The sequence below is a fragment of the Perissodus microlepis genome, chromosome 18, assembly GCF_051167445.1.
Source record: "Perissodus microlepis isolate ML-2025 ecotype Zambia chromosome 18, ASM5116744v1, whole genome shotgun sequence".
Classification (NCBI taxonomy): domain Eukaryota; kingdom Metazoa; phylum Chordata; class Actinopteri; order Cichliformes; family Cichlidae; genus Perissodus; species Perissodus microlepis.
The window spans coordinates 10,414,498-10,440,593 of NC_140478.1; the positions used below are offsets into that span (position 1 = coordinate 10,414,498).

The 26,096-nt window shown below is 39.5% G+C and overlaps 2 protein-coding genes across 2 annotated transcripts; one reads left to right on the top strand and one right to left on the bottom strand.

The window, feature by feature from the left end:
- The first annotated feature begins 405 nt into the window (after window positions 1–405).
- Window positions 406–25,143, top strand: cdc73 (cell division cycle 73, Paf1/RNA polymerase II complex component, homolog (S. cerevisiae)). The gene is made up of 23 exons (XM_084911831.1): window positions 406–555; window positions 3,431–3,439; window positions 4,765–4,857; window positions 5,029–5,098; window positions 5,217–5,279; window positions 5,429–5,476; window positions 7,020–7,155; window positions 7,827–7,932; window positions 8,106–8,175; window positions 8,318–8,380; window positions 8,653–8,705; window positions 9,186–9,274; window positions 9,368–9,581; window positions 11,016–11,114; window positions 11,552–11,630; window positions 12,378–12,442; window positions 18,021–18,078; window positions 20,187–20,222; window positions 20,320–20,407; window positions 20,713–20,874; window positions 21,638–21,738; window positions 24,021–24,162; window positions 24,305–25,143. The coding sequence occupies exons 1-23, from the start codon at window positions 421–423 to the stop codon at window positions 24,339–24,341; spliced, it is 2,016 nt and encodes a 671-aa protein (XP_084767957.1). The 5' UTR covers window positions 406–420; the 3' UTR covers window positions 24,342–25,143.
- Window positions 11,869–16,086, bottom strand: LOC146367293 (beta-1,3-galactosyltransferase 2). Its single transcript, XM_084911829.1, has 2 exons — window positions 15,275–16,086; window positions 11,869–14,531 (listed from the first exon to the last, which is right to left on the bottom strand). The coding sequence occupies exon 2, from the start codon at window positions 14,417–14,419 to the stop codon at window positions 13,145–13,147; it is 1,275 nt and encodes a 424-aa protein (XP_084767955.1). The 5' UTR covers window positions 14,420–14,531; window positions 15,275–16,086; the 3' UTR covers window positions 11,869–13,144.
- Window positions 25,144–26,096: the final 953 nt, after the last annotated feature.

Sequence of the window (26,096 nt, forward strand, 5' to 3'; positions counted from 1 at the left end):
CACTGTGATCAAAGTAAAGTTTACAGTTTAACCTCCTAAGACCCGAATTCTTCCACGGCATGCATTTTTAATTTCTCTTTGATATTTGGGCATATTGGGGCCCAATGAATGTAAAAACAAAGAATTACCAGATTTTTTTTTACCTTATTTTTGTTTTTAAGAAAAATAAGAGCCACATATGAGGACATTCATTTAAAATTTTGATAGAACAGTAGCAGTATTATGTCCTCTTGAGTGGATATCAGGCCCTTGTAGAGCAAAATTGAATATTTTGGTCTAAATACCCCAAAATGTGATGTCCACACATGTGGACGCCAGGTCCTAGGAGGTTAAAGCGGGTCAAGATCAGGCATCTAGAGAGGCCGCACGATGTTGATAACTAGGGGCCTTGCAAACACACTACACTACATACAAGTGAAGATGGCGGATGTGTTGAGTGTTCTTCGTCAGTATAACATCCAGAAAAAGGAGATTGTTGCTGAAGGAGATGAAGTTATATTTGGGGAGTTCTCCTGGCCGAAGAATGTCAAGACCAACTACATAATCTCGGGATATGTCACAAAGCACCTTATTAATTATTATTAGTGCAACAGGGAGGTCTTTTCCATAGACTATAGAGCCAATTTTACTAGCTTTCATGAAAGCTAATGTATGTCCTTTAAACTTACCTCGAGAAAGGTGAAGTCAAACTTGTAGTATTGTGTAATGCTAATTAATCATGGACGTAACTAGCTAAGAGTTGTTTCATGGAGTCAGAGACAGCGGATCTAGAAGGGACGCACGTGCCACCCTAGTTTTGCATATGACAGTCTTGTTTATTAAAATGAGATAGCATTAACACTTTAACCCTAGCTACAGTTAACACTGAATATAAATTCTAAAACTGAATATATTGTGTATTGTGACAACGTGTACAACCATTGGAGATGTGAGCAGGACAGACGGAACAATTGACGGAAAAAGTGTGGACTTTATACCAGCTTTTAAATTGTGTTGATAGGCCACGTAAAACTGGAGTTATGTTAAAAAAAATATATGCAGTGTTTGGTTTTCTTCCTGAATACTATCGTTGTTTATATTTACTGCGGGAAGAAACGGTAAAAACTGCATTTTACAAGGAAAGCGCTTGAAAGCACTCTCCGCCTGTGAGCAAAGACAAAACCAAAAAACCCCACCCTTTCCTATTTGTCGAAAAATGTACCATGTCGACCAATCAAAAAATATGGCAGCATAGCATTTAGTTGTTTAGGAAGGGGGAAGTTTTAGGAGTGACAGCGGTGTTTTGAGATGTTTTAAGATGTGAGAGATTTGCGAGGTTTAGCGCAAATCTTGTGTAGTGTAGTCAATAGTTTCCTTGTGTGCGTCAGAACAATGAGGCGACTGCTGAATGTTACAGGTGTTACAGGAGTGATACATCTGTTGTCAGGCCTGCAGGTATCAGGCTGTTGTTCTCCTTCATCTCATAGTGGACAGAAATTATTTTTTGGAGCGGCACAAATAATTTGTGTGGCATCAGATTTGATGCAGAACAGCTGATTGTTCTGTAAATAGTTTGAAATGTTTATTTAAAAAACGCCTTGGCTGTATTTTTAGGTAAACAGCTGCAAAAAACTTTGTTGTTTGCAAAACGCAGTTACTTTTTTGAAGAAGTAACTATATAATTAATTGCCCAACATTGGTCTTTATATACTGTATTTTGCAGACAGAGTTACAGACTCTCTCCCAGACCACAGACTCATGATACAAGTCAGAGCTTTATAAAAAAAGGAAGAAAAAAGAAATAAAGTTTTGTTTTCAAAATTGGAGTTCAAGTTATTTTTACTTCCAATAGTGTTAACATACTACACAGGTCATGGACAAGATTTTTCTAAATTTTCATTGTAAGTGGGCTAAAGCAGTTTATTAAAAGTAGTCTAAATGTAAATGCTGTAACTTGGATGATTCGGTGCTGGCGTGACCACAGTGCACACGTCTGCTGTTGCTCACAGTGGTCCAAGGGACCGCTCAGGGAGTTTGTGTGTTCGCTCAGACACATGGAAAATTAGAGGGAACATTGGTTCAGCCCATAGCGCAGACCAGATTTATTTCTTGTTGTCAGTAGCAACCGATGCCTATGATTGTACCAGAACTAGTGCTGTCAAAGTTAATGCGTTAACATAGATTAAGCCGTCATCACGATTAACGTGATAAAAAAATTTTTTTACGCTTTTAATGCATCTGGAGTGCAGAATGACTCAAAAATCCCTGAAATGTTTCTGTCAATGCATTTTGAGCAGTTTGTCCAAGTAGTTACCTTTGCACATGCGCAAATGGGCAGTAGAGCTAGTAGTGACGGGCAGCTGAACCAATCACATTTTGCAAGAAGGAATTGTCTTTTCACTGAAGCACTTGCAGCTTAAAATATCACATTGACGCGAAGCATACGTTAGCCGGGGATGCTGCTAGGACTTTGGCTAACACATCACCCAGCTTGTGACAAACCACTGACGGAGCATCGGGGACTCAGTAAGTCTACCTCGGACATATCAAGTAATCGCGATCGAGTAATCGCAATGAATTAAAGAAAATTGTGAGATTAATTAGTTTTGGGGTTTTTGTTTTTATTCTATTGACAGCACTAACCATAACACATTTTGAATCAACACCATGGGCACGGATGGTTGGTTGTGACACTCTGTAATTGGAATGAAGGCGAGTGTTACTAACCCTCTGTGTGCCGCACCTCCAAATCACATGACTTATTTATGCTGACATAGAAACAAACTGCAGCCACGCTGAGTCTCTATTTCAGCTTGTGTTGAAAGTTCAGACTTCAAAGTATATACCAGTTTTTAGATTTCAATAACAGGCTAGTAAATCCGGAGGTTTGTGTGAATTCAGATCAGCTGAGCTGACAAGAATGATACCAAGCAAGGCAAAAAATGAAACAATTTGAAGGTGAAGTACAAATATAAAAAGGAGTCAAAAATGCCTGCTTGTATTTTGGACCTCAGAGAGTTAACCCAACAAATCATGAAAGAATTTTGTTCATGACAGTGCAGATTTCTGACATTTTGTGTAAACTTAAGCGGGTAACAACTTGATTATTTCTAACAAAGATCAGTGTGAAACTTAAGTTAGACTGTTTTAAATGAATCACTACATGTTGTGTAGCTTTCTGTATTTTAGACTTATTGGTCTACATATGTATTTGTAATACAGGCAATACAGTACATAGAATCCAAATTCCAATCCAATTTTATTTATCAGCAAAAATAAATAAATAAAACACATAATACATAAAGAATTAAAACAGCCCTATATTAAAAAAAAAAAAAAAAAAAAGAAAAGGAAAAAAGAAAACAAGATAAAACAGCATAGAATCGACTAAAAACAACTAAGATAAAAATAAAAAATAAAAACCAACATCTCACGTGGTGTCAAAGGCCAGGGTAAAGAGGTGGGTTTTCAGGAGTGTCTTAAAAACTGGTAGGGAAGAGGCCTGTGTAATCTCTGAAGAGAGATCGTCCCACGGTTTGGGAGCTGCTACAGCAAAAGCACGATCTCCTCTAAGTTTACACCCAGTCCTGGGTCCATTCAGGAGCAGTTGATCAGCTGACCTGAGAGAGCGGGTGGGTGTATAAGGTTGTATCAACTCAGAGAGATAAGATGGGGCTAGGCCATGGAGGGCTTTAAAAGAAAATAAAATTATTTTAAATGAATCCTAAAAGAATGGGCAGCCAGTGAAGTGAAGCTAAAATAGGGGAAATGTGCTCAAACTTTCGAGTGCCAGTTAAAAGGCGAGCTGCGGTATTTTGCACCCTCTGTAGATGGGTAATATATGATGCGCTGACCCCTATATAAAGTGCATCACAGTAATCCAGCTGAGTGCTAACAAAGGCGTGGATCACTGTCTCAAAGTGCTGCTGTGAAAGAATTGGCTTTATTTTTGCCAACTGCCTGAGCTGAAAGAAGCTAGATTTAACCACTGCCTTAATCTGACTTTCAAACTTGAGATCACAGTTCACTTTGACCCCCAGGTTTGTGACAGTTGGCTTAACATACTGGGCCAAGGAATCTAAATACACATTGGGGGTCTCAGTGGGGCTACCAAAAACCATCACCTCAGTCTTTTTATCATTGAATTTTAAAAATTAACAGACATCCAAGCCTTAATGTCATCGAGACACTGAAATAATGGCTGTGTGGAGTATGTGCCGTTTTTTTTCTTTTCTTTCTTTTTTCTTTAAATTCATACATTTTATGTAACTGAAATGCTTAATTATGTGGGCTACAAAAAATAATTAAGTGATAGACTATATTTATATGAAACTTGTATACTTACTACATTTGAATCATTTTTATCGTATGTAACACGTGCATATGTTTGTTAAAAAAGGCTTTGATTTTGCCACACTAAGAAAATTTCTCTAGATCCGCCCCTGGTCAGAAATCCAAAGAGTCGAGTTGAAACACCTGTGTGTTTGTTTGTTTTTCTCTTTTAGTCCCTACAGTCATGACTATAAACATCTTTCTTCACCGTGCAAAAACCAAACTTTGGAGCAGTGCTTTAGCTAGCAGGAGAACTGTTGACAGTGGTTGATAAAGTGACTTTGGCTTGAAGCCTTAATGCGGTTCACATCAAACCACCTTAAGTGTGCGTCACGCAGTAATTCCCTTAAAGTTTGTTAGTTGTAAAACTGGACGCCTGCATGCTTTTTAAAAAAAACAACAACAACAAAACAATGTTTTGTGCTTGTTTTGATCTTTAGTTCTGGTAAAGAGGGGCAGCCCAAAGAGTACTATACCTTGGACTCTATCTTGTTCTTGCTCAACAATGTGCACCTGCCGCATCCATCCTATGTGCAAAGAGCTGCAGTAAGTGCTCTGGAGTTCATATGAAACAGCCCAGAATCTGTCAGTATCAATCCTTCATTGCTTACCAACGTGTTGTTTGAGGACAATCCTGATTCCAGCCCACAATTTGTCATACATGCAGCATCTTAACTTCAAAGCGTTTTGACTTTGATGATTGTGTGTTGTTTATAGACAGAGAACATCCGTGCTGTCAGACGACCTGATCGAAAGGGCTTGCTGTCATATCTTAATGGCGAGAGCTGTAAGTAGCACTTGGGCGCTGAGGAGGGGGCTTTCTGTGGCATCTAGTACAGGTGTTGTCATTCCAGGTTTTGGTTCGCTGAAGATTTGCTTCAAATGTTGTTTTTGTCCATTTGCAGCCACGTCAACGAGCATCGACAGAAGTGCGCCCATAGAAATAGGTCTGCAAAGGCTGACACAAGGTAACACACACAAGTAACAGCATTTTTACAATGTGATGTGGAGTTTAATATTGAATAAGTGAAGTAAAGGAAGGTGGTATGAAGGCATTTGTTTTGTGCTGTGAAATAGTTTGTTTTTGTTTCTTTTTTGTTTGTTATTGTTTTTTTAGTCAAAAGAGCAGCTGATGAGGCATCTTCTGAAGCCAAAAACAACAAGAGTTGAGGTAAATTATGTTACTTCAGATGTCACATGTGGCTGATATTGTTCTCTGTGTGGTATCATTAGAAATGCAATGCTTCAAACATCCCCCACCCCCCAGTCAGGACACTGAAATTGACAAAGTCTGAATATCTTAACTTTTAGAATTTTCTGCAGTTTGGGCAGTTAAAGATGTTTGATATTATATCACATTTTATCCTGTAATTTGCTAATAATGTGAAAACTGCTTTCACCTCAAGGATGAGGAACGTGTGCGTCTGGCTGCCCGTCTAGAGGACCATAAAGAAGGCAATGTGCAAAGCTGGTGATGTGTGGCCTGACTTACATTGGAATTGCCATCTCAGACACAGAAGACCGGGGTTTGCTGACCATCTCTGGCTTCAACCTTGGAGTTTTAGTGTCATTCGTAATTTGGCCCAAGATCTGATCTGATAAGATTTTGGGGACTTTTCCTGAGTAATGTAATGAGTGTAGAATATGAAGGCCAATTCAACATTTGTAGCAAGAGGTTGGCAGGTTAAGGGGAACAATGCATGAGTCACAGTTATAGGGTGTTTGCAACTGTAGGTTTACTTCGGGGGGATTACCTGTAGTTTTCAATAATCATCTATGGTATGAGTTAGCAGGTTTGATGTAGAGATACTTAACATCAATGAAAGAGAAACCTGAAACAAAGCACACAAAGTCAATGGTAAAACTTGGAGTTGCTTTTTATTGTGTTAATTTCACAGATTTCTTAGATCAGAAAAGTTTTTTTCAAGTATTAACATCTTGGATTCCTTTTACACTGTCTTTGCTTTAGCTTAGCCACAAATTTTAGTTGTTCTAACATTTGTTTGACCCTAAGCCCAGTTTATTGTTTTAAAGCTGAGTTTTCTGTTTTCTTCTTGTGAGATTATACTTTAAAAGAAATGTGATGACACTTTTTATAAAGTAAATTTGGATTCAGTTTTAACAACACACTAATGCCAATGTTTGGAATTTTTTTGTGTGAAAAGTTTGTTTCAGTCTAAATTCTATGCATCAGAATTTACATTTTACTGTAATAAAGTACTGTAATAAGCTTTACTTATCGTGGTGTCATTTAGTCTTCATAAACAAAAGAACAATAAACTGACCATGTAACTGTGAAGGATGTTTGTCCCAACATGCTGATGTTTTCATTTTTAATTTTAAAGCAACATCCAACATCTTTTTGGTCAACATATAAAATATTTATAACATGACTGTTGACACAGCGTTTTAGGAGATGGACATGAGATTTGGTAGTTCTCAAGTGTTTCACAACCATTCTGTTGTATCTGTCCCGCTTAACATGTACCTATTCACTGTAGCGGCGATGTGAAGCCCTTCCTAATAAACAACTTGCTGCTCTGGAAATGCGCTTTCATTTTACCAATAATTGCCTGAGTTGTTGAACTGATACATCACTGTGATCAAAGTACAGTTTACAGTTTAAAGCGTCATTCAGATCAGGCATCTAGAGAGGCCGCACGATGTTGATAACTGGGGGCCTTGCAAACACACTACATACATACAAGTGAAGATGGCGGATGTGTTGAGTGTTCTTCGTCAGTATAACATCCAGAAAAAGGAGATTGTTGCTAAAGGAGATGAAGTTATATTTGGGGAGTTCTCCTGGCCGAAGAATGTCAAGACCAACTACATAATCTGGGGGTATGTCAGTGCTAATAACATCTACAAAGTGCTTCAGTAGGCCTGCAGCTGATGCTCATCTGTGCCTTGTGCTGCTAGTAACGACGGAAGGCTCGCTAGCTACGAAATGCTAACCCAGCTACTTTCCTCAAAAGTTAAAGCACCCTTTTAATTGTTGTTAGTGCATCAGGGAGGTCTCTTCCATAGACTATAGAGCCAATTTTACTAGCTTCCATGAAAGCCAATGTATGTCTTTTAAACTTACCTCGCGAGGGGTTCAGCCAAACTTGTAGTATTGTGTAATGCTAATTAATCATGGACGCTAGCTAGCGAGCGAGTTGTTTCACGGAGACAGAGATTCAGAGAGTCGAGTTGAAACACCTGTGTTTGTTTGTTTTCTCTTTTAGTCCCTACAGTCATGACTATAAACGTCTTTCTTCACCGTGCAAAAACCAAACTTTGTGCATGTGACGCAGAAATTAAGGTTGCAACTAGCAGTGCTTTAGCTAGCAGGAGAATTGTTGACAGTGGTTGATAAAGTAACTTTGGCTTTATAGTCAAGCTTTAATGCGGTTCACATCAAACCACTTTAAGTGTGCATCGCGCAGTAATTCACTTAAAGTTTGTTAGTTGTAAAACTGGACACTTGCATGCTTTTTTTAAAAATGTTTTGTGCTTGTTTTGATCTTTAGTACTGGTAAAGAGGGGCAGCCCAAAGAGTACTATACCTTGGACTCTATCTTGTTCTTGCTCAACAATGTGCACCTGCCGCATCCATCCTATGTGCGAAGAGCTGCAGTAAGTGCTCTGGAGTTCATATGAAACAGCCCAGAATCTGTCAGTATCAATCCTTCATTGCTTACCAACGTGTTGTTTGAGACACCCCTGATTCCAGCCCACATTTTGTCATACATGCAGCATCTTGTTAACTTCAAAGCGTTTTGACTTTGATGATTGTGTGTTGTTTATAGACAGAGAACATCCCTGTTGTTAGACGACCTGATCGAAAGGGCTTGCTGTCATATCTTAATGGCGAGAGCTGTAAGTAGCGCTTGGACGCTGAGGATGGGGGTGTTTTCTGGCATCTAGTACAGCCTTTTGCATTTTCCTAAATTGTAATGATTTCTTCCAGGTTTTGGTTCGCTGAAAATTTGCTTCAAATGTTGTTTTTGTCCATTTGCAGCCACGTCAACGAGCATCGACAGAAGTGCGCCCATAGAAATAGGTCTGCAAAGGCCAACACAAGGTAAAGTAACAACATTTTTACAACATGATGTGGAGTTTAGTTTCATAACTTAATCCTGAAATGTAAATTTCAGGAATAATTACTACTTATAACTGCTAGAGCTGATATCAGTGATGCAACATACACTGTCCTATTTTTACAAAAACAATTTTGCATAAGTGAAATAAAGGAAGGTGGGATGAAGGAATTTGTTTTGCATAGTGATACATACAATGTTTTTTTGTTTGTTTTTCTTTCTTTGCGATTGTTGTTTGTTTGTTTGTTTTTTTTAGTTAAAAGAGCTGCTGATGAGGCATCCTCTGAAGCCAAAAAACCAAGAGTTGAGGTAAATTATGCTACTTCAGCTGTCACATGTGGCTCATGTTGTTTTCTGTGTGGTATCACACAGGACACAGAAATCACAGTTTTCCTATTCTGACATACTTAACATTGAATTTGTTTACATATTCTTACTGTAAGAAATGTGGACCACTCCCAACACCTGAAAATACTACCACTACTAATCATGATGGTGATGATGATGATAATAATAATGTATTTTTAAAAATAATTCCATAAGGAAAATATTTAAATGAATTAACTTTGAGATTCTAAATAGTGGGAAACGCAGCTCATTAAATATTCTTCAGTGTTTAGTGTAACTGAATATAAAATGGGTAACTGTGTGTCATGCATGCAGGTGACAGAGTCTGAGTATTTTAACTTTTACAAATTTCAGCAGTGTGGGCAGTTAAAGGTTTTTGATATGATATCATTTTTTATCCTGCAATTTGCTAATAATGTGAAAACTGCTTTCAATCTCAAGGATGAGGAACGTGTGCGTCTGGACAAGGAGCGTCTGGCTGCCCGTCTGGAGGGCCATAAAGAAGGCATCGTGCAGATCGAACAGATCAGGTATGATCTGGTTATGAGCTTTTCCTTATTCTGATTACCAGTTCCTCCTAACAGATAGTTCAGCTTATCAAAACGTTTGTTCATGTCTTCCAGATCACTGTCTGAGGCCATGTCTGTGGAAAAAATTGCAGCCATTAAAGCAAAGATTATGGCCAAGAAGCGTTCAACTATCAAAACAGATCTCGATGATGACATAACACTGAAGCAGAGAAGCTTTGTGGATGCAGAAGTGGATGTCACCAGGGATATTGTTAGCAGAGAGCGGGTCTGGAGGACTAGGACAACCATTCTCCAGAGCACTGGAAAGGTTAGTGTACACTTTATGCCAGACTGTTTTCTGGAATAATGAAACTTTCCTTCAGAAGCAAGAGCCTTAAGACAAGTGTGTTGTCAACTAGCGCTGTATAAATGAATTGTAATTGACTTGACACTATAATGCCAGATGTATCATATCATGTAACCAGAAACCCCTTTTAACCCTACGCCATCACCTGACGTGCACCTCCCTAGAAGTCTGTCTAAAACTTGGGTTGACGCAGAAACAACTGAATGGCCTGGAAGATAAAAAGGGGTTTCTAGTTACCTTGTGAGTTATGACATAGATTTCCCACAGAAGTTTAAATCATTCATTAGCCTCCTGAACCCTAAGAGACAGTGCGTTGGGTTGAGAAAACATTCAAATGGCCCAGCCATGAAAGCACCATAAATGTGTACCAGTACATGGACCAGTGTGAACCACTAGATGGCAGCAGAAGCTGAATTTAAATGTTAGGAATTAACTGATCTACAGATTGTTGAAAAGATGTGCTCACCTATCAGTTTAAATTTGGCTTATCTAAAACGAAACCATCTTATTTAAAGTCCAGCCATCTTTGTTTTGTTTGTTTTAAGGTTGTCAGTTATCTGATCTTATCTTAGTTTAACCTTTTTAAAGCTAAATAGATATTAGATCTTGGTTTTGTCAGTCCCTCGATAAACTAATTTATTTAATGTGTCTCATTATGTCTAACTGGAGAGAGACTGATAGGGAGGTAACAGTGCACAGTATTCAGTTAAGTATGAATGTCTGTTCAGATTCCACATGTTTAATATTTTTCTTATGATATCCAGAGTATTAAATGATAAAAATCTAAACAAAAACCAAATATTCATGAACAAGAATTTAGAGTTCACAGTTAAATTAAACTAATCCTTCACACCAGTTGTGCAGTTGAATTTTTTTTCTTTAATGAAATGTTCAAAGTAAGGCAGCTGTCTCACTTTGTAGGCAAAAGCCATCTTGTTTGGAAAACTTGGAATTCTACCTGAACATCTGTTCTGTGGATGGATCGCTTGTTAGGAGAGAAATTGCAGCATCATGCAAAATATTGATTTTAATTATTGTACATATTTAATGAACCTGCTGCGTTGTTTATATGCAACAGCGAATGGACCATAACTAGTGAAATTTGAGCTCCTATTTGAATGTTCTTTTTGTTGTGTTTACATGCAAAGACTTCAATTTTCTTGGCTCACAGTTCAAACTTAACCTGGGAAATTCTGTACTGAGGTGGGCATTATACGCACACATGACGCTCATCGTTTCTAAACCAAAGATGTAGACAGACTGTTAACTTAACAGCACACAGTAATTAATAACTTGTACATTTTAAATGTGTTTTAATTTAATCTCTTCTGTGATGACAGTTTTGTTTTTAAAAGGAAACGACTCCTGCTCAACCTACTTTTGTTCCTTTTTCAGAACTTTTCCAAAAACATTTTTGCCATCCTTCAGTCCGTGAAAGCTCGAGAAGAAGGGCGAGCTCCAGAGCAGAGACCAGCACAGAACACGACTCAAGCGGTAAACTGACAAATATCCACTTCCTACAAATTACGTTACGTTATTTTTATTTTTTATTTTTTATTGGACCTTAATCTTTTTTTATTAAGTGTTTATTTGCACATGGTTTAGATCTTAATCACACTTTTTTTGTAAATTAATTTCTTTACAATTTGAAAATACAGGAGTAATAAGGACGATTAAGAACCAGTTGATGATTTGTTGGTTGTATAAGCACACACCTTTAATTTGATTAGCTGTTAGTCCTGTTACGTTTGCATCTCATAAATAAATCAAAGTTAAAACTGACATATATTCATCTTGTAATGAATTTGTCCAAAGTTATGTGTGCAAAAATAGTCTGTAGGTGTTTGAGTTAGTTGCAAATCCACTATAGTTTAAACTGAAGAGCGGTGTGTTTGTATATACAGGTATTTATTGTTTCGTATCTTTTCCAGGACCCGTCCCTAAGGAACAAGCAACCTGTCCCAGCTGCCTATAACAGATACGATCAGGAGCGATTCAAGGGAAAAGAAGGTGCGTTTTAGAAATGCTTTACTGCTAATTTTAGTATCAATCCTTTTGCAAAAGAGTGCTTGTTTGTTTGAGTTAATATAAGTTCACTCATCCACTGTTTCCACATTTAAACCCAGCATCAGTAAACAAATGTAGTCAGAGTATGGAGAGAAATTTGCCACAAATGCATTGCAAATGCATGCGATATGATTCACAAGCGTAAACTAAAGATTCACAAACGCGTACAATGATATGTGTGTAACTTTTGAGAACTCAGATGCAAGTGCTTTAATCCACACACACAAATATCAAGCAATCTGACCACACGTGAAACAATTTTACAAATGCGTTCATCCAAACTTGAATAAATACTGATCATATATGATCATTTATGCACACTTTTAAGTTTAGCTTCACGAATCAGATAATGTTCTCCTTCAAAAACATTTCTGTGCGCGCACACATCTAAAAATAATCATCTCTCATGTCCTTACAAAACCATAAATGCATAAGCACCAGTCACCTGATACCCACAGACCACGTCACATGCCCACTTGAGATTTTAAGGCAAATTTAACGCTGCTAGCTTCACACAGATTCACAAATGTAAGCTGCTTTCAAGTCCCAGTGTAAAACTGGGACATCTGGGCTTAGAAGCCGCGAACATGTTGCATAATATGCAGGTATTAGATTTCATTATACTTATAAAGAAAAAAACCCTCTTTGTTCAGCCAGTGAGCTCCAACTCATAGCATGTTGTTGTCCTAGAAACGGAGGGCTTCAAGATCGATACTATGGGCACGTATCACGGCATGACCCTGAAGTCAGTGACGGTAAGAAATAACTTTTTGCACAATAACTACTAACCAAAACCTCAACCTGTAACACATGTATACAAGCACTGTTTTCCACAGAAAGTTGAGACATAAAGTCTGTCAAGTAGTTAAATAACACATTTTAAATGTGCTTATGTATGTAACAGCATTTAAAAACAGATGCCTGCTGTTCTTTCTAAATAGATTTTACTGTTTCAAAGAAATTCAGCACAAAGTACAGATAACTGGATACATGTCCTCTGTGTAGGTAATGATGTCGCATCCTTACACGTCACCTGTCACAGCCATTTTTCAAAATAACTTCTTGGACAGTTTGATATGTGGAGATATTTACTTGCACTGTCTGCTTCAGAAATCTAAAAGTCATACAGTAGCTCTGATTATTACAAAAAAGTACTTTATTTCTGTACAGTGAAGCACAGCGTGTTCTTTCATAAAATAAAACTCCAGTAGTTTGACTCAGACGTAGAAACAGTTTTTATCTCTGTTGTACAAAGTTGGCTAGAGCACTTGATTCGATTTTTACATTTCCAACATTTATGCACATTTTGTATTGTGGATAAAGTGGGTTTGGATTATAAGTAAAGTCCCTTGATATGAAGTTCAAAAAAGAGAATGTGCCGAGATATAAATCTCTTTTTATTTTGTTTTTATTTATTTCATTTTTAACAGTAAGCATGTGAGTGTAACAGTGTCCTTTCACTCAGCTGATTTCTCTCCAGTCACTCTGTGAAAGTGTGTCCTGCCTGCTCTCTCTTTAAACGCGTTGATGCAGGCATTTCGCTTGTTGCTCTGAAGGTGATGCCAGTATTTCAGGAGCTCATTGGGATGAAACCCATGTGATGTTATCAGATGGCTGTACTTGCAGCTGGAGTAAGATACTCGCCAGTGGTTGAATAAGAACTCATTTGGTGGTGGCGTGGGTTCGATTCCGAGGCTGGCCAGACATATTCCCACAAACACGTCCTCCAGATGCAGATGGCGGATACGTAAAGACACTTGATAGATTTTCCTTGCGAGATCCCCAGAAAAGACGTAACCAGTCCCAGAGCAAAAGGTGGGATACTTGTCACCTGGGTACAGCTCTGGGGGCATGTACCACTTGCTGTTTTTATTTCGGTTGGGTGCGTAGCCTCTCATGTTGTTTCCTGTGAAGTAGTTCCTCCTGGGCTCCAGTTCAGGCCTGAGCAGCTTAAAAATGAGGTACTCTGTGTTGACGAACATGTCGCTATCTGTCTTCATGACGTAGCTGGTGTGCGGACAGTGCATTGCAACCCAGTTTAGTCCCATCAGTGTCTTTATGGTGAGGTTTTTGTAAGAATCCAGGAAGTCCTGCTGAATGATATCACGATGCCTCCGGCTCTCTGCTTCTAGCATCCTTTGTTGTAGAAGTCCCAGTTCTCCATCTTTTTTCCCCAGCAGAAAGAGCCGGATAAATCCCAGAGCTGGAGCAACACTCTCGTTCCCCCACGTCTGCCGTATAGCATTCCTCGCCTCCACCTGCCGAGCTTCAGTGGCAATCAGCAACACCAGAAATGGCGCAGCTGTGTTGTCTGCACATTTATCAGGCTCGTTAATGATGTAAGGGTACGGTCTGTGGGTTATCACGGCGCTGAGGTCTGCGTCGTCTCTTTGGCTTGTGTTTGCTGCCAGAACGTTCTCAAAATTTGGGTCTGGTTGAGTTGGGTAAACTCCCTGATTTTCACGGGAGCTGATGTTGGCGTCAGCCTTGAAAGTCTTTTGAGGAATGATGACGAACCTCCACTGTGAATGGCGGGTGCTTGTGTTCCATTTGGCTTTGGTGGTGTGAGCTGCTCCACCTCCATACACCAGAGGATGCCCTCTCCACCATGGCATACCAGTGAGCCTCGGCAGCCACACCTGGTGGACTAGAAAGAACAGCACACCCAGCAGAGAGAGCAGATACAGAAGTTTAGCTGTGTGTGTACAGCAGTGGCGTCGTTTCCACTGCATGGTTTCGACACCTCTAGTCTTGACAGTTGTTACGCTTCAATCCAGTTGTCAGCTGGGTTTCAGCTCGTGTTGATGAGTAAGATAAATCACTTTGTTGATACCCAGTGATGGCCTAGGAGACAGTGGAAAGAAGAGTATACATTTTCATTGTGAAAAACGAAATTATACTCACAGTTTAACCATGTAGTTTCATTCTGATAAGGCTGCAGTTTAGAGTAAATAAGCTTGTAAATACCAGCCAAGTTAAGAAAACTTTGCAGCTATCTGGTGAGCACGTTTTCATTTCTTGATTTGGAGAAATACACAACTTGATTGGCCCTTCCTGTTGTTTTTAAACGTATTTGATATCATATTAATGTAATGAGGGTACATTTCTATAGTCTAAATATAGTTTGTAGGCTTTTATATCGGCATTAAAATCTACAAATTACCTGCTTTGACGTCTTCCTCTACCACACTCTCGTTTTGTTTTAGTTTTCATGTAATAATGCTAAAATGCTAGTTGTGGCTAATTGTAGAATGTCAACAGACTGTGTAGTTTTTGCCTGTTATACAGAATCCAGAGGAGTTTTCTTTTCTTTCTTTGTTTTTTTTTTTTTTTTTTATTTAAAGAAAATTACAAAACAAAGGAGCCTAACATAACAGAGAGGACTTTAAGAGAGTGTAAATTCTCTCCACTGTTGCATGCTTCAGTAGAAATAAGTTTTTCTCCCTTTAGAAAGACACGCCCTTTACATCCTGTAAGTTAAACCACAACCAGATGAGTTGTAACAGTCAATCATAACAGTCATCTGTTATGATTGTTTTTATGTCGATGTTCGTCTGTATTTTCAATTCTTCACAACATAAACTCACCTTTTTTTAGTCTAAAAACTTGTCTCTGTGGTATTCATCACTGCTGGATAAATTACAGTCTTCACACATTCCGACTGGCCACTCGGTCTCTGTTCCTGCGGTGCTTTTGGCCAGATCATAAATGCACACAGCCCCATGTCCTCACTTTTTTTTTTTTTTCCTGCAGCATATGTCAAATTGTCCTCTTCTTTGGCTGGTAAGGTTTCTGTAGTCAGTCCAGGGAAATTAATTTTTCCAGGTAATCCTAGCTTTTTGTGTCATGCGTGCACAAATGTGCTGCTAGTTCATGCGTGCATGCCTGGCCAGAGCATGTTTGAGCGCTCCGGTGTTGCAGTCTCTCAATCTGCCTTGGCGCATTGTCCCTAGAGGCTTGATTTTAGCCGTGGTGTGCTGCTTCTTTTGCTCATGGCCGAAGAGAGAGGAGAGACGGTAGTTGACAGTAAGCTGCAGCCCTGGGTCCTTTTACTGTCCCCGCTGTCATATTGTGTATATCAAAGCAGGCACGCAGAGATGGGATTCACATCTGAATGATAAATAAGCCTACATGTCTCCGTTCAGCTTTGCTCCCCCTTTCTGTGCTTATCCTCGTTTCCTCTTGTTCTTCCTCTTTGATTCACATGCCCGCTGTCCACTGTGCTTCTCAGATCGTTCAGATTTCGGTTTTTATGCTTATCCCCCCTCCCCATTCAGCTGCCTCTCACGCACTGCTCCTTCTAGCTAGAGGGATGAAAGCAACGGGGGAGGAGGAAGATGAACGGAAGGAAGAGCTGTGAGTTGTGAGCTCGCTCTGAAAGGCAGCTCTAGGCTCGGTGGCATTACGCTCTCCCACCACGTCACGCCGTCTTTGCTGCTGTTGCTGCCTGCTCTGTTAAAGGGGAGGGGGTTGGGCTACTGACCTATTTGTATTCACACCCACTCTGCAGAATGAGGAATAAACCATTATCTCAAGTTGGCATGCTGTGAGAAAAGGGAAGCGTGGCCATTGTGTACACACTTCTTAGAGGGTCGCTGATTTAAAAGTGGCAAACATCAGCTTACATGTTGTTGACTGAAAAACAGTGGACATTACCACCCAAACCCCCAGCAGTCTGTCACCCCCAGCTGTCATCTCACACAAACTTCTTGCATATAGTTAATTAAAATTATCTTTACACTAAGCTCACTAAATCTAATATTTAGCATCTTTGCCCATGTTACAATACATATATTTTATTTGTGTCTGGTAATGACAGAAAAATAAAAAAACGGTGACTTTTCAGGTGACAAACCACAACTGTGATTCTTAGCAGCACAAAGGCACAGAGATGACTGAGAATGCCGGCATAAGTACTGTTGCTGAAGCGTGAACTAAAATTGTAAGAGACCATTATGTTTTTATGACTGTTCCAGCTGTAGAAATCCCATTTCTGAATTTTACAACATAATCACAGTTTTCTCATCCTGTGAGAAAGTTTGACTCCACTAACTTTTGCATGTTGGACTTTTATTTTTCTTTTTTCTGGTTTCATCTAAACATATAGGCCTTTGCCATAGTTTAGTAGACTGGTGGTGCCGATTGAATTACAGAATAGATCGATTTATTGTAAGCTATTCTTTAATGTACAATTATCACCCATCACACCTGCTCCGCTCCACATTTCTGAAGCAGCAGAGCTCCTTGTCCCTCAGACTGATTCAACCTCACTGCCACAAAGAACCCTTGAGGAAATCATTCATACTGTTCTCTACAAAGCTGTATTTAAAACTCTTCATGCTGTGACAGGTGTGTTCACCTGTCAGGCATAAAATCCCAAATGTACTTTGTATTAAACCTTCATTCAGCTGTTTTTTTTTTTTTTTTGCTTTTTTATGTAATGTACATATTTAATTAATGCAATTTTCACTTTTCTCTCAAGCAATGTCATTCTTACTATTACTGTTTTTAACTACATTTTTACTTTTTTGTTTTTAATCACTGCTATAACTCTATAAATTCCTGCATAAGGCTTTTATCATGTGCTTCTGGCACTTTTATTCTGACTGTATTTCTTTGTTTATTACGGTTTCTACTATTTTTACTTTTTTTGTTTCTGTTCTAACACCCACATTTCCCTTGTGAGGTCAGTAAAGCAGCTATCTGTCTTGTTTTGTAGGTTAGCCCTGACAAGTTTAGCTCTCTTTCACAAGGGTAACTTGTGAACAAACAAATACTAGTGCTAAGAAAAACTACAGCAGTGTAATTAGCATTTGAGAGGTTTAAGAAACTTGCACTCACACTCAGATGGAGCCTTCTAGTTAACATTAACCCACATTCAGTTCAAGCAGATGAGCTCCAGACATGCAATTTATCTGTAAATGACACATTCTTGTGGAGCTTCAGTTAGACGTTACCTTGCAGATCAGAGGAATTGGAGTATATTTGATACTTGATGCCCACTAATATTTAACTGTTGGTTGATTGTAGTTGTGTTAAAATGCTGAAAACTTTAGAAAACAAATAACCGATCACGATAAGGATGACTACCAGCTGCTTCAAGAGCAGCTGCTCCTGCTAGGTGGCTATCTAAGCCTAAATATTCAACGCTGTTCAGTTATTTCACTGATGAAACACCTTGAACAATTTATGTCAAGTGGCCTGTTGGGCACAACAATCGAAGCTGCACAATTTTTATATTTCTTGTTAACATCAGAAGTTTCTGAAGACACTGTATGATGTGACTGTATATAACCTTGTATTTTTAATCTTGAGGTTTTGCTTGTTTTCTAGGAAGGAGCATCTGCTCGAAAGGCCCAGACCCCTGCACTGCAGCCTGTACCTCGTCCAGGTTAGTGTTGAATTCTAAATGTTCATGTTTAATCATGCATAAAGAATAAATGGTAAAATAAATGGTAAATGGCCTGTATTTATATAGCGCTTTACTAGTCCCTAAGGACCCCAAAGCGCTTTACATATCCAGTCATCCACCCATTCACACACACATTCACACACTGGTGATGGTAAGCTACATTGTAGCCACAGCCACCCTGGGGCGCACTGACAGAGGCGAGGCTGCCGGACACTGGCGCCACCGGGCCCTCTGACCACCACCAGTAGGCAACAGGTGAAGTGTCTTGCCCAAGGACACAACGACCGAGACTGTCTAAGCCGGGGCTCGAACCGGCAACCTTCCGATTACAAGGCGAACTCCCAACTCTTGAGCCACGATCGCCACGAAATACAGAGTAAAAACGTTTTTTTAGTTTTTGCCCATCGTGCCATAGAGTGTAAGGAGTGTTTCTGTTTGAGAGTTTGTACTGGAGTGATGTTTTTAACAAAGACAGACTTGCACTCTGTACTACTACAATATTCTTTTCTGTGCCTTATTTTTCATATAGCAAGGGAAAACAGCTAAAGACACCCTATAGTCTGTACAGGCTCCAGCTGAGCCTGGGCTAGTTCCTTTTTCATTCATTTCTCAAGGGTTAAATTGATTCTGTCATTTTTTTTTTGTCCTCCTCCCAAATCCTGACGTAGTCACATCATGACTGTTTTCAGTTTTCAGTGCTCCCAACACTGCCTGTTAGTATGTGTTGATCAGCTCTTTTCATATATCAGTCACTCTGGTCTCTTACCAGCAGTTTCTAAAGGGACTGTATCAGAGCGTTGTGTAATAATAACGGTATTTCTTTTATTCACAATGTCGACTGTTTCCAGGCTGGCATTTAGACACATGATTGTACTAATAAAAAAAGAAAAGAATATTCACATGATTTCTGAATGAAGCTGCATCGCTAAAATAACCTTTTGTCTGTAGAGAAGAATCACATGTTTGTTTGACTCTTCTACAAACACTGACCTAAGATGCTCTCTTAGCAACTTCCCATTGTATGTGTGGAAAAAATAAAAAGTAGAATCAGTTTGACCCATTTGACCTGCAGCAGAGGTTTTAAGCTAAAACGTTGTCTTTGAGTGTGACTGCAAGTCTGACAAAAACTGTCTTTTCTGCTTTATTTAATTATACTCCAATTAGCAAAAGACTAAACATTTAAATATATTCAGTGGTCTTTCTTTAATTTTTGCCATTACTTTTATAAACTAACGGTTCTCCAGTTGCTCACTCCATGGTGGTATTTCACATGGGATTTATGCATTTGTGTTGCTTTCAGTTTTATCTCCAGCTGCTTCAGCCGGTTGGTAGATATTTATTACTTTAACACATTGCAGAGTTCTTGCAAATCCACAACCCCAATTCCAAAAATGTTGGGACACAATAAAGTGTAAATTCACCTCTTTCAACACCAGTGCAGACCAGATCATGTGCTGTCTGATGTAGGATTCAATACTTGATGTAATTGAAATATGGGTTGATGGCAAATTCTGTTCTTACTTAGATTTTAAACAAGGTCCCAACTTAAACCATCATGAAACTGAACCACAGTTTGATGAAATTGGGAACTTGGAGAATCGGCTACATGTATTTTTAGTCTAACATAAGATCCTTTTTCTTTTTTTTATCATTTGACACACTCCGTGTATGCAAGCTTTAAGTAGCAAAGTCGTGTTTCCGTTTTCTTTTCTTTTTTCTTTTTCCCCTTTTGGGTTCATTTATTTCATTGGTTAAAGTTAGCATTAGGTATACTGATAGACACCGGATTCTTCCAACTATCATGTGGAAGTACCTCCCCTTTTCCAAACAGATTTTAAGGATAAATTCCAAAAAAAAAAAAAACCCTTTCTGTGTTCAGGTTTAGTGGTGTTCGTTCAGTTGTTGGATGTTGTAAGTCTTACTATTGTTAGAGCTTATGAAGAAAATTTCTTGTCACGGAAGTGACTTAACAAATATGCATAGGAAGCAGTTTTACTGAGGATTGTTGTTCTTGTCTTTGCACTCAATATCCACGTTCCTGTTTGTATTTATTTAAAAATATATTCTTTTAACTGTTTTCTCTCTAGTTTCACAAGCCAGACCTCCACCAAACCAGAAGAAAGGTACATCACATTTGATCAGAGTTAATCACTGTTTTTTAGTAGTACTGACCAACTGAGCTGTAGTTTTAAACCATTTTTAATGTGGCTTTCTCTGCAGGATCCCGAACACCAATCATCATCATCCCTGCTGCCACCACCTCCCTCATCACAATGCTCAATGCTAAGGATCTCCTGCAGGATCTGAAGTAAGTACGAATCATTAGTGCCCTTCTTCTTTCTCTAAAGTGTTCACATAATGAATCAATTGCACAGTCTTCCATGCATTTATTTGATCTTATTTGGTGGTTGATGTTCTTCAGACACGCAGTAGTGGGTTTTTTTTTTGTCAAGTTGCTCAACACTAAGTTGAGCAACTTGACAAAAATATCCAGGTTTAATGACTGGATTTAATGTTGGCACCTCTGCAAAATGGGCAGTGCTGGCAAGAAAGGTAAAAATTGTACCCTAAGGAGCAGCAGTGAAATGACTTCCAGACTCTGGCCTGTACCAGGTTTATCACATCAGAAGAGAAGAAGAAGCAGGGCATCCCGCGGGACAATGAGGTTCTGCTGCAGAGGCGCAAAGACCAGATCCAGCCTGGTGGCACAACACTGAGTGTCACCGTGCCGTACCGCGTCATCGATCAGCCGCTCAAACTGGCTCCCCAGGATTGGTCAGTATATGTATTTTCTCAGTTATATTAGCATTTTACACCATACAGGAACACTATGGAAACAACAAGCCTGTACTCCCCTCTGTACCTTTATCATGAAATGACCATTCATCAGATGACTCAGCTGTTAACGGGAATATTTGAGTGTTTAGCAAATATGACTCATTATTATGCATGCAGCCTGTGTTGAAACCACAAGATGATTGTGTTTCAGAGTCTGGGTTATCATATAATGGGTACACAGTACTGGCCGATTGTTGAATTTTTGTTGAATAATTTCAGAGGGAAATGGGGGGGAGAGGTGTGTGTTTCCTCTTCCTCACTTCTGCTGGAGCAAGTCTTAAGCCCATTTATAACACCCACTGGTATTGGCATATATGGCACATTACTGGTACTTGTGTAGCACCTTTCTACTTAAGTTGAGTACTCAGTGCTTCCTACTGCAAGCTGCACACAATCATACTCTAGTTGCTGCATTGGATGCAACTTTTCAGTAACCTGCCCAAGGACATGTGGAGCCAGGAGCCGAGGATCAGTCCACCAGTTTTCCGAACCACTCCACTTGACCTACAGCCGATCAAGAATTTCAGCATCGGGCATCCTTGGTTGTAAATCCAACATCAGGAAAACACATATTGTCATATTAATGATACCTGAGATCCTTGCCCTCTGCTGCAGTGTTCAGTGAATGTGATTACAGCTTATTGCACCTTCTTTAAATGTTTAATCCTGTGTTTTTTGACAAGCCTGTTTCTTCCTTCAGGGATCGAGTGGTGGCTGTGTTCGTGCAGGGTCCTGCCTGGCAGTTCAAAGGCTGGCCGTGGCTGCTGCCCGACGGCTCTCCTGTCGACATTTTTGCCAAAAGTAAGTAATATTGTGAAGTCTATTTAGTCTATTTAGTTTCACTGTGTTGAAACGATAGCAGTAAAAAATGGTTGGAGTCGTGATGTTTGGTTTTCCACTCATTCAAAGAATCAGCAAATTGTGAACTCTGTGCCTGTTATAGACATATTTATCTGTGGACACCTTTCAAAGCACTCAGTGTTACCTTACAACAATAAAATTAACAAGTAGATCAATATTAAAGAGAGATTTAAGTTTGAGATTCAGAAATGTAAAACATAAGGTGTTGATGGTTATAGGTGATATGCTGATATGAACAGGTAGGTTTTGCGCTGTGCTTTTAAGCTGTGTCATAGTTTGGTTGACGGAGTTAGAAGTAGTGAGTTCCAAAGATGAGTCGCAGCTAAAGCCTCTAGTGTTAAAGTCTGAAGCGAGGAGCAGTGAGGAGAGCATGGTGCACGGGCAGAGGTGTGAGGAGATGAGGGTGCCAGGTCATGGAGAGCTTTGAAAGTGAGGAACAGAATCTTGTATTGGATGTTCTGGGAAATGGGGAGACGGTGAAGCTGGATGAGAGTAGGTGTAATATGATAAGTGTGGGTGATTATTCTCGCTGCAGAGTTCTGTACAATTTGGAGCCAGTTAAGAAGTTTTGGGTGGAGATCAGAGAGAATAGCATTCCATTAATCCAAAGGCATGGATTATTGGAATGCTATTCAAGGGCATGAACTAGAACTTGTGTGTAGCCTGAAGATGTTAGGTGGACTTGGATGTTATTGATGTGGGTGACAAAGAGAGTATTGTCCATCTATAGAGACATCAAATAGGGTGTCCTTTCATTTAGAGCAGGGCGATATGACCAAAAATATTTATCACGATATACATTCGAAAATTTGCGATAACGATATAACTGACGATATAATTGACACTAGACAAGATACTTTACAACTCCTCAACTTTATTAGTGCAAAACAAACCATCAAACCATGTATTTTCACTTAAACAAGCAGCTTTTTTAAGTGCATTAAAGTTATATAAAAATTTAACAGTGCAAATGCAAATTCCTTGCTGACAGTTTAACCAAAAAGCATTTCCAGTGGAAACCGGCCGACATGTCCTCAGCATAACCTTGTATAATATCCACAAAACTTAAAAAGAGGTTATACACACATAATACGGTATTATGTTGAAGCACAGTACGTATCACTCCGCGAGGCTCCTGCCTACGATAGCCGTAATGCTCCGACAATCCATCAAGCGGTGCGACAGATTTTCGAGCGCCGTGTACATAAGATTGTTTCGAGGTCAGTAAACACAACCAGAATTCATACATAAGGCACACGGGATTATAAGGGGCACTGTCGATTTTCAGAAAAATCAAAGGATTGATTTTAAGTGTGCCGTATTTTCCAAAAAACACGGTAATAACGACGGCCCGCTAGCATGCGCTACCAAAAATAGTGCTTTGTTGTATATCTGAGGGATGAAAGCTAAACCAGTTCCACACCACTGAAGTTGCAGCATTTTTACAAACCAATTCTGGTTCATCCGTTTCATTCAACGGTCCGCTTTCGCCCTTCTCATTCTGCGTCACCGCCATGTGCGTATGAAAACAAAGGCACTGCGCACGCGCGTTTTACCCATATTCTATCGCGATATTTCATTTTCTTATCGTTGCCCAACATTACACCGGTATTACCGTGAACGGTATGATAAAGCCCAGCCCTACTTTCATTCAATAAAATAACTTCATGACGGCTTGCGAGCAGGTAATGAGGAAAGGACGGGCAAAGGAGTTGTCAACGTAAAAATGAAACTATATTTCTGAGAAGAAAGAGATAATTTATAAATAGCAGGGGGTCCAGTACTGATCCTTTAGGGACCCCATGTGTGACCGAGGCTAATAGAGAGCGTACAGTCTTGCCTTGAACTATATCCTGTCAGAAAGGAAGGATGTAAACCATTCTCGTGCTGTCCTTGAGTCCAGCACTGGCTCGTCATTCTAACAGAAGAGGGTGAGAAGTGGTATCAAAGCAGCACTGAGGTCAAGGAGGATGAGGATGGTGAGAACAGTGCCATGTGATGTCAGGAGGGATGTCAGTGGTCTGTCTAGAACGGAAATCGCGTTGAAATGGCTCGTAGAAATTATTGTTAACTAGAGCTGTGGTGCCACCGTGTCTTCCAGGATTTTAGAGATGAGGTTGGAAAAGGATTCAGAGGGTTGAAAATGTAAAATAAACTGAGAGGTTGAGGAGATATTACTGAAAAACATCCTTATGGTTGCATGAATGCATTTTCCCCTCCAGTTCGAGCTTTTCATTTAAAATACGATGAGGCAACGACTGATCCCAATGTGCAAAAGTGGGATGTGACCGTCCTGGAGCTGAGCCGCCACAGACGCCATCTGGACCGGCCCGTCTTCCTGCGCTTTTGGGAGACCCTTGACAGGTACTTAATTTTTATGCACTTAATTAAATTTCTTAATTTAATTTCACCTCGATGCACCTTTTTTTTTGTTTTTAATATGTAGTTAACGAAACTTTCTGTAATAAACTCTTTTCCTCGCTCCCTTTTCTTTCTTGGTGAACAGATACATGGTGAAACACAAATCTCACCTCAGGTTCTGAGCCAGGATCACAGCCACAGACACCGAAAATCCCACAAATCAATTCTTCAGCCTTCCCCTTCTAATTGGTCCAACTCCCTCATCCAAGCTGCCAATCCATCTTCCAACATGATCCCCATTTTAAGAGGAAGAGGAGGAGCGATCATTCCAGGGCTTCCTCCAGGACTCCTAATGCAGTGTGCTGGAATTGTTACTTTGGACATCAGAAAGGAGATTTTTGTGTTTTTGTTGTAATTGTTTTCTAATGTTTTCAGGTAGTTAAAGACAAATACCAAAATAAGTTTTATATAAAAGGTAACATGCTGCGGAGATGATTAAAACACAGTACTAAGCAACATGAGCTCAGAGGGAGATGCTTGCCTTTTGTCAGCGGTAAACAGGAAATGTGAGCGTTTTAGTCTGATGAAAACGTGAGAATCTCTGGGTACAACTGAGGCAAGTGCTGAGTTTGAGGAAGAGACTTTATTTACACTTCTCTTTTCTTTTTTTAAATTTTGGGTGTTTGTGGTCTGAATGTACATATGTGATCAAATCTGTGAGAGCCAAAACTCCTTGAGCAGAAAGGGAAGTGCAGGTAAATGTGTTCATATGTTAGATTGCTCCTCTGCTCTCACTCAGTTAAAATGATCTCAGTCAAGCAGTCAATGCCTAGTTCAGTTTTTGACAGCTCTGCACACGTCTTGGTCATGCAGTGACCTTGTTAAACTCCTTTTTTGTTGGTGTTGTGCTAGATGAGAGAAATTATGGAGAGTATTGCTTTAAAACATCACCTGAAAATAGATAATAAAGCCTCTGAGAAACAAGTGCTTGTGTGCAGTCTGCTGAAAGTGGGTAGTGCTTATTTCATTATTCTTCTATCTCAGTAGTTTAATGCTGGTTTCATTTCATCATGTCACCTGAAATACGTTGTGTGGTTAATGAGGCTGAACGCATAGATGCAGCTGAGCCCTAAAATAAAGCTCCAGTTTTACTGTGTGGCTCCAGCACTGTTACATAATGTCTTGTGAAATGTAGCTACTATAAACAATTCTAGCACATTTTACAGTTGCAGTTAATAATCTGCTCGTGGTTTGATGACTTCTTAATCAAAATACGAACTAAAACAAATCCACGAGTATCAGAACAAGTGATCTGTGACGGCCGTGATTGGCTTCCTAAGGATTAGGAATAATCTCATTGGGACTGGAGGATGTTTAAACTGGATAGAGTGCATGCTTGCTCATTTTCCATCGTATATAATCTCCAGACGCTTTATTAGGAACACCTTAGTACTTCAAGGTTTGACCCCCCTTTTGCCTGCAGATCTGCCTTAATTCTTCGTGGTATAGATTCAGTGAGGCGCCGGAAGCCATGTTGACATGACAGCGTCTAACAGTTGCTGCAGATTTATCAGATGCACATTCATGATGTGATTTCCACATTCATCCACATTCTCCTACATGCCTCCCAGGACCAAGCAGCCGACAGAGGAGCTTTATTAACATGTGAAGAGCCCGACATTTCTGACGCGGCTTAAACAAAGAGCTCAAAGGAAGAGTCGGTATTGGACTCCACCAGGTGGGCAGAAACACAGCAGCACATGAGAAAACACAGTGACATAAGTGCTGGTTTCATTTTTATTTTACATTAACATTTTAACATAAAAATAAACACGTAATTAACAAAAATCCTGTTAAACCCTCTCAAACTCCTCCATAAATGAACTCAAAATCCCATCTCAGGTGGGACAAACACAGGTTCACTGATTTATTTTTTT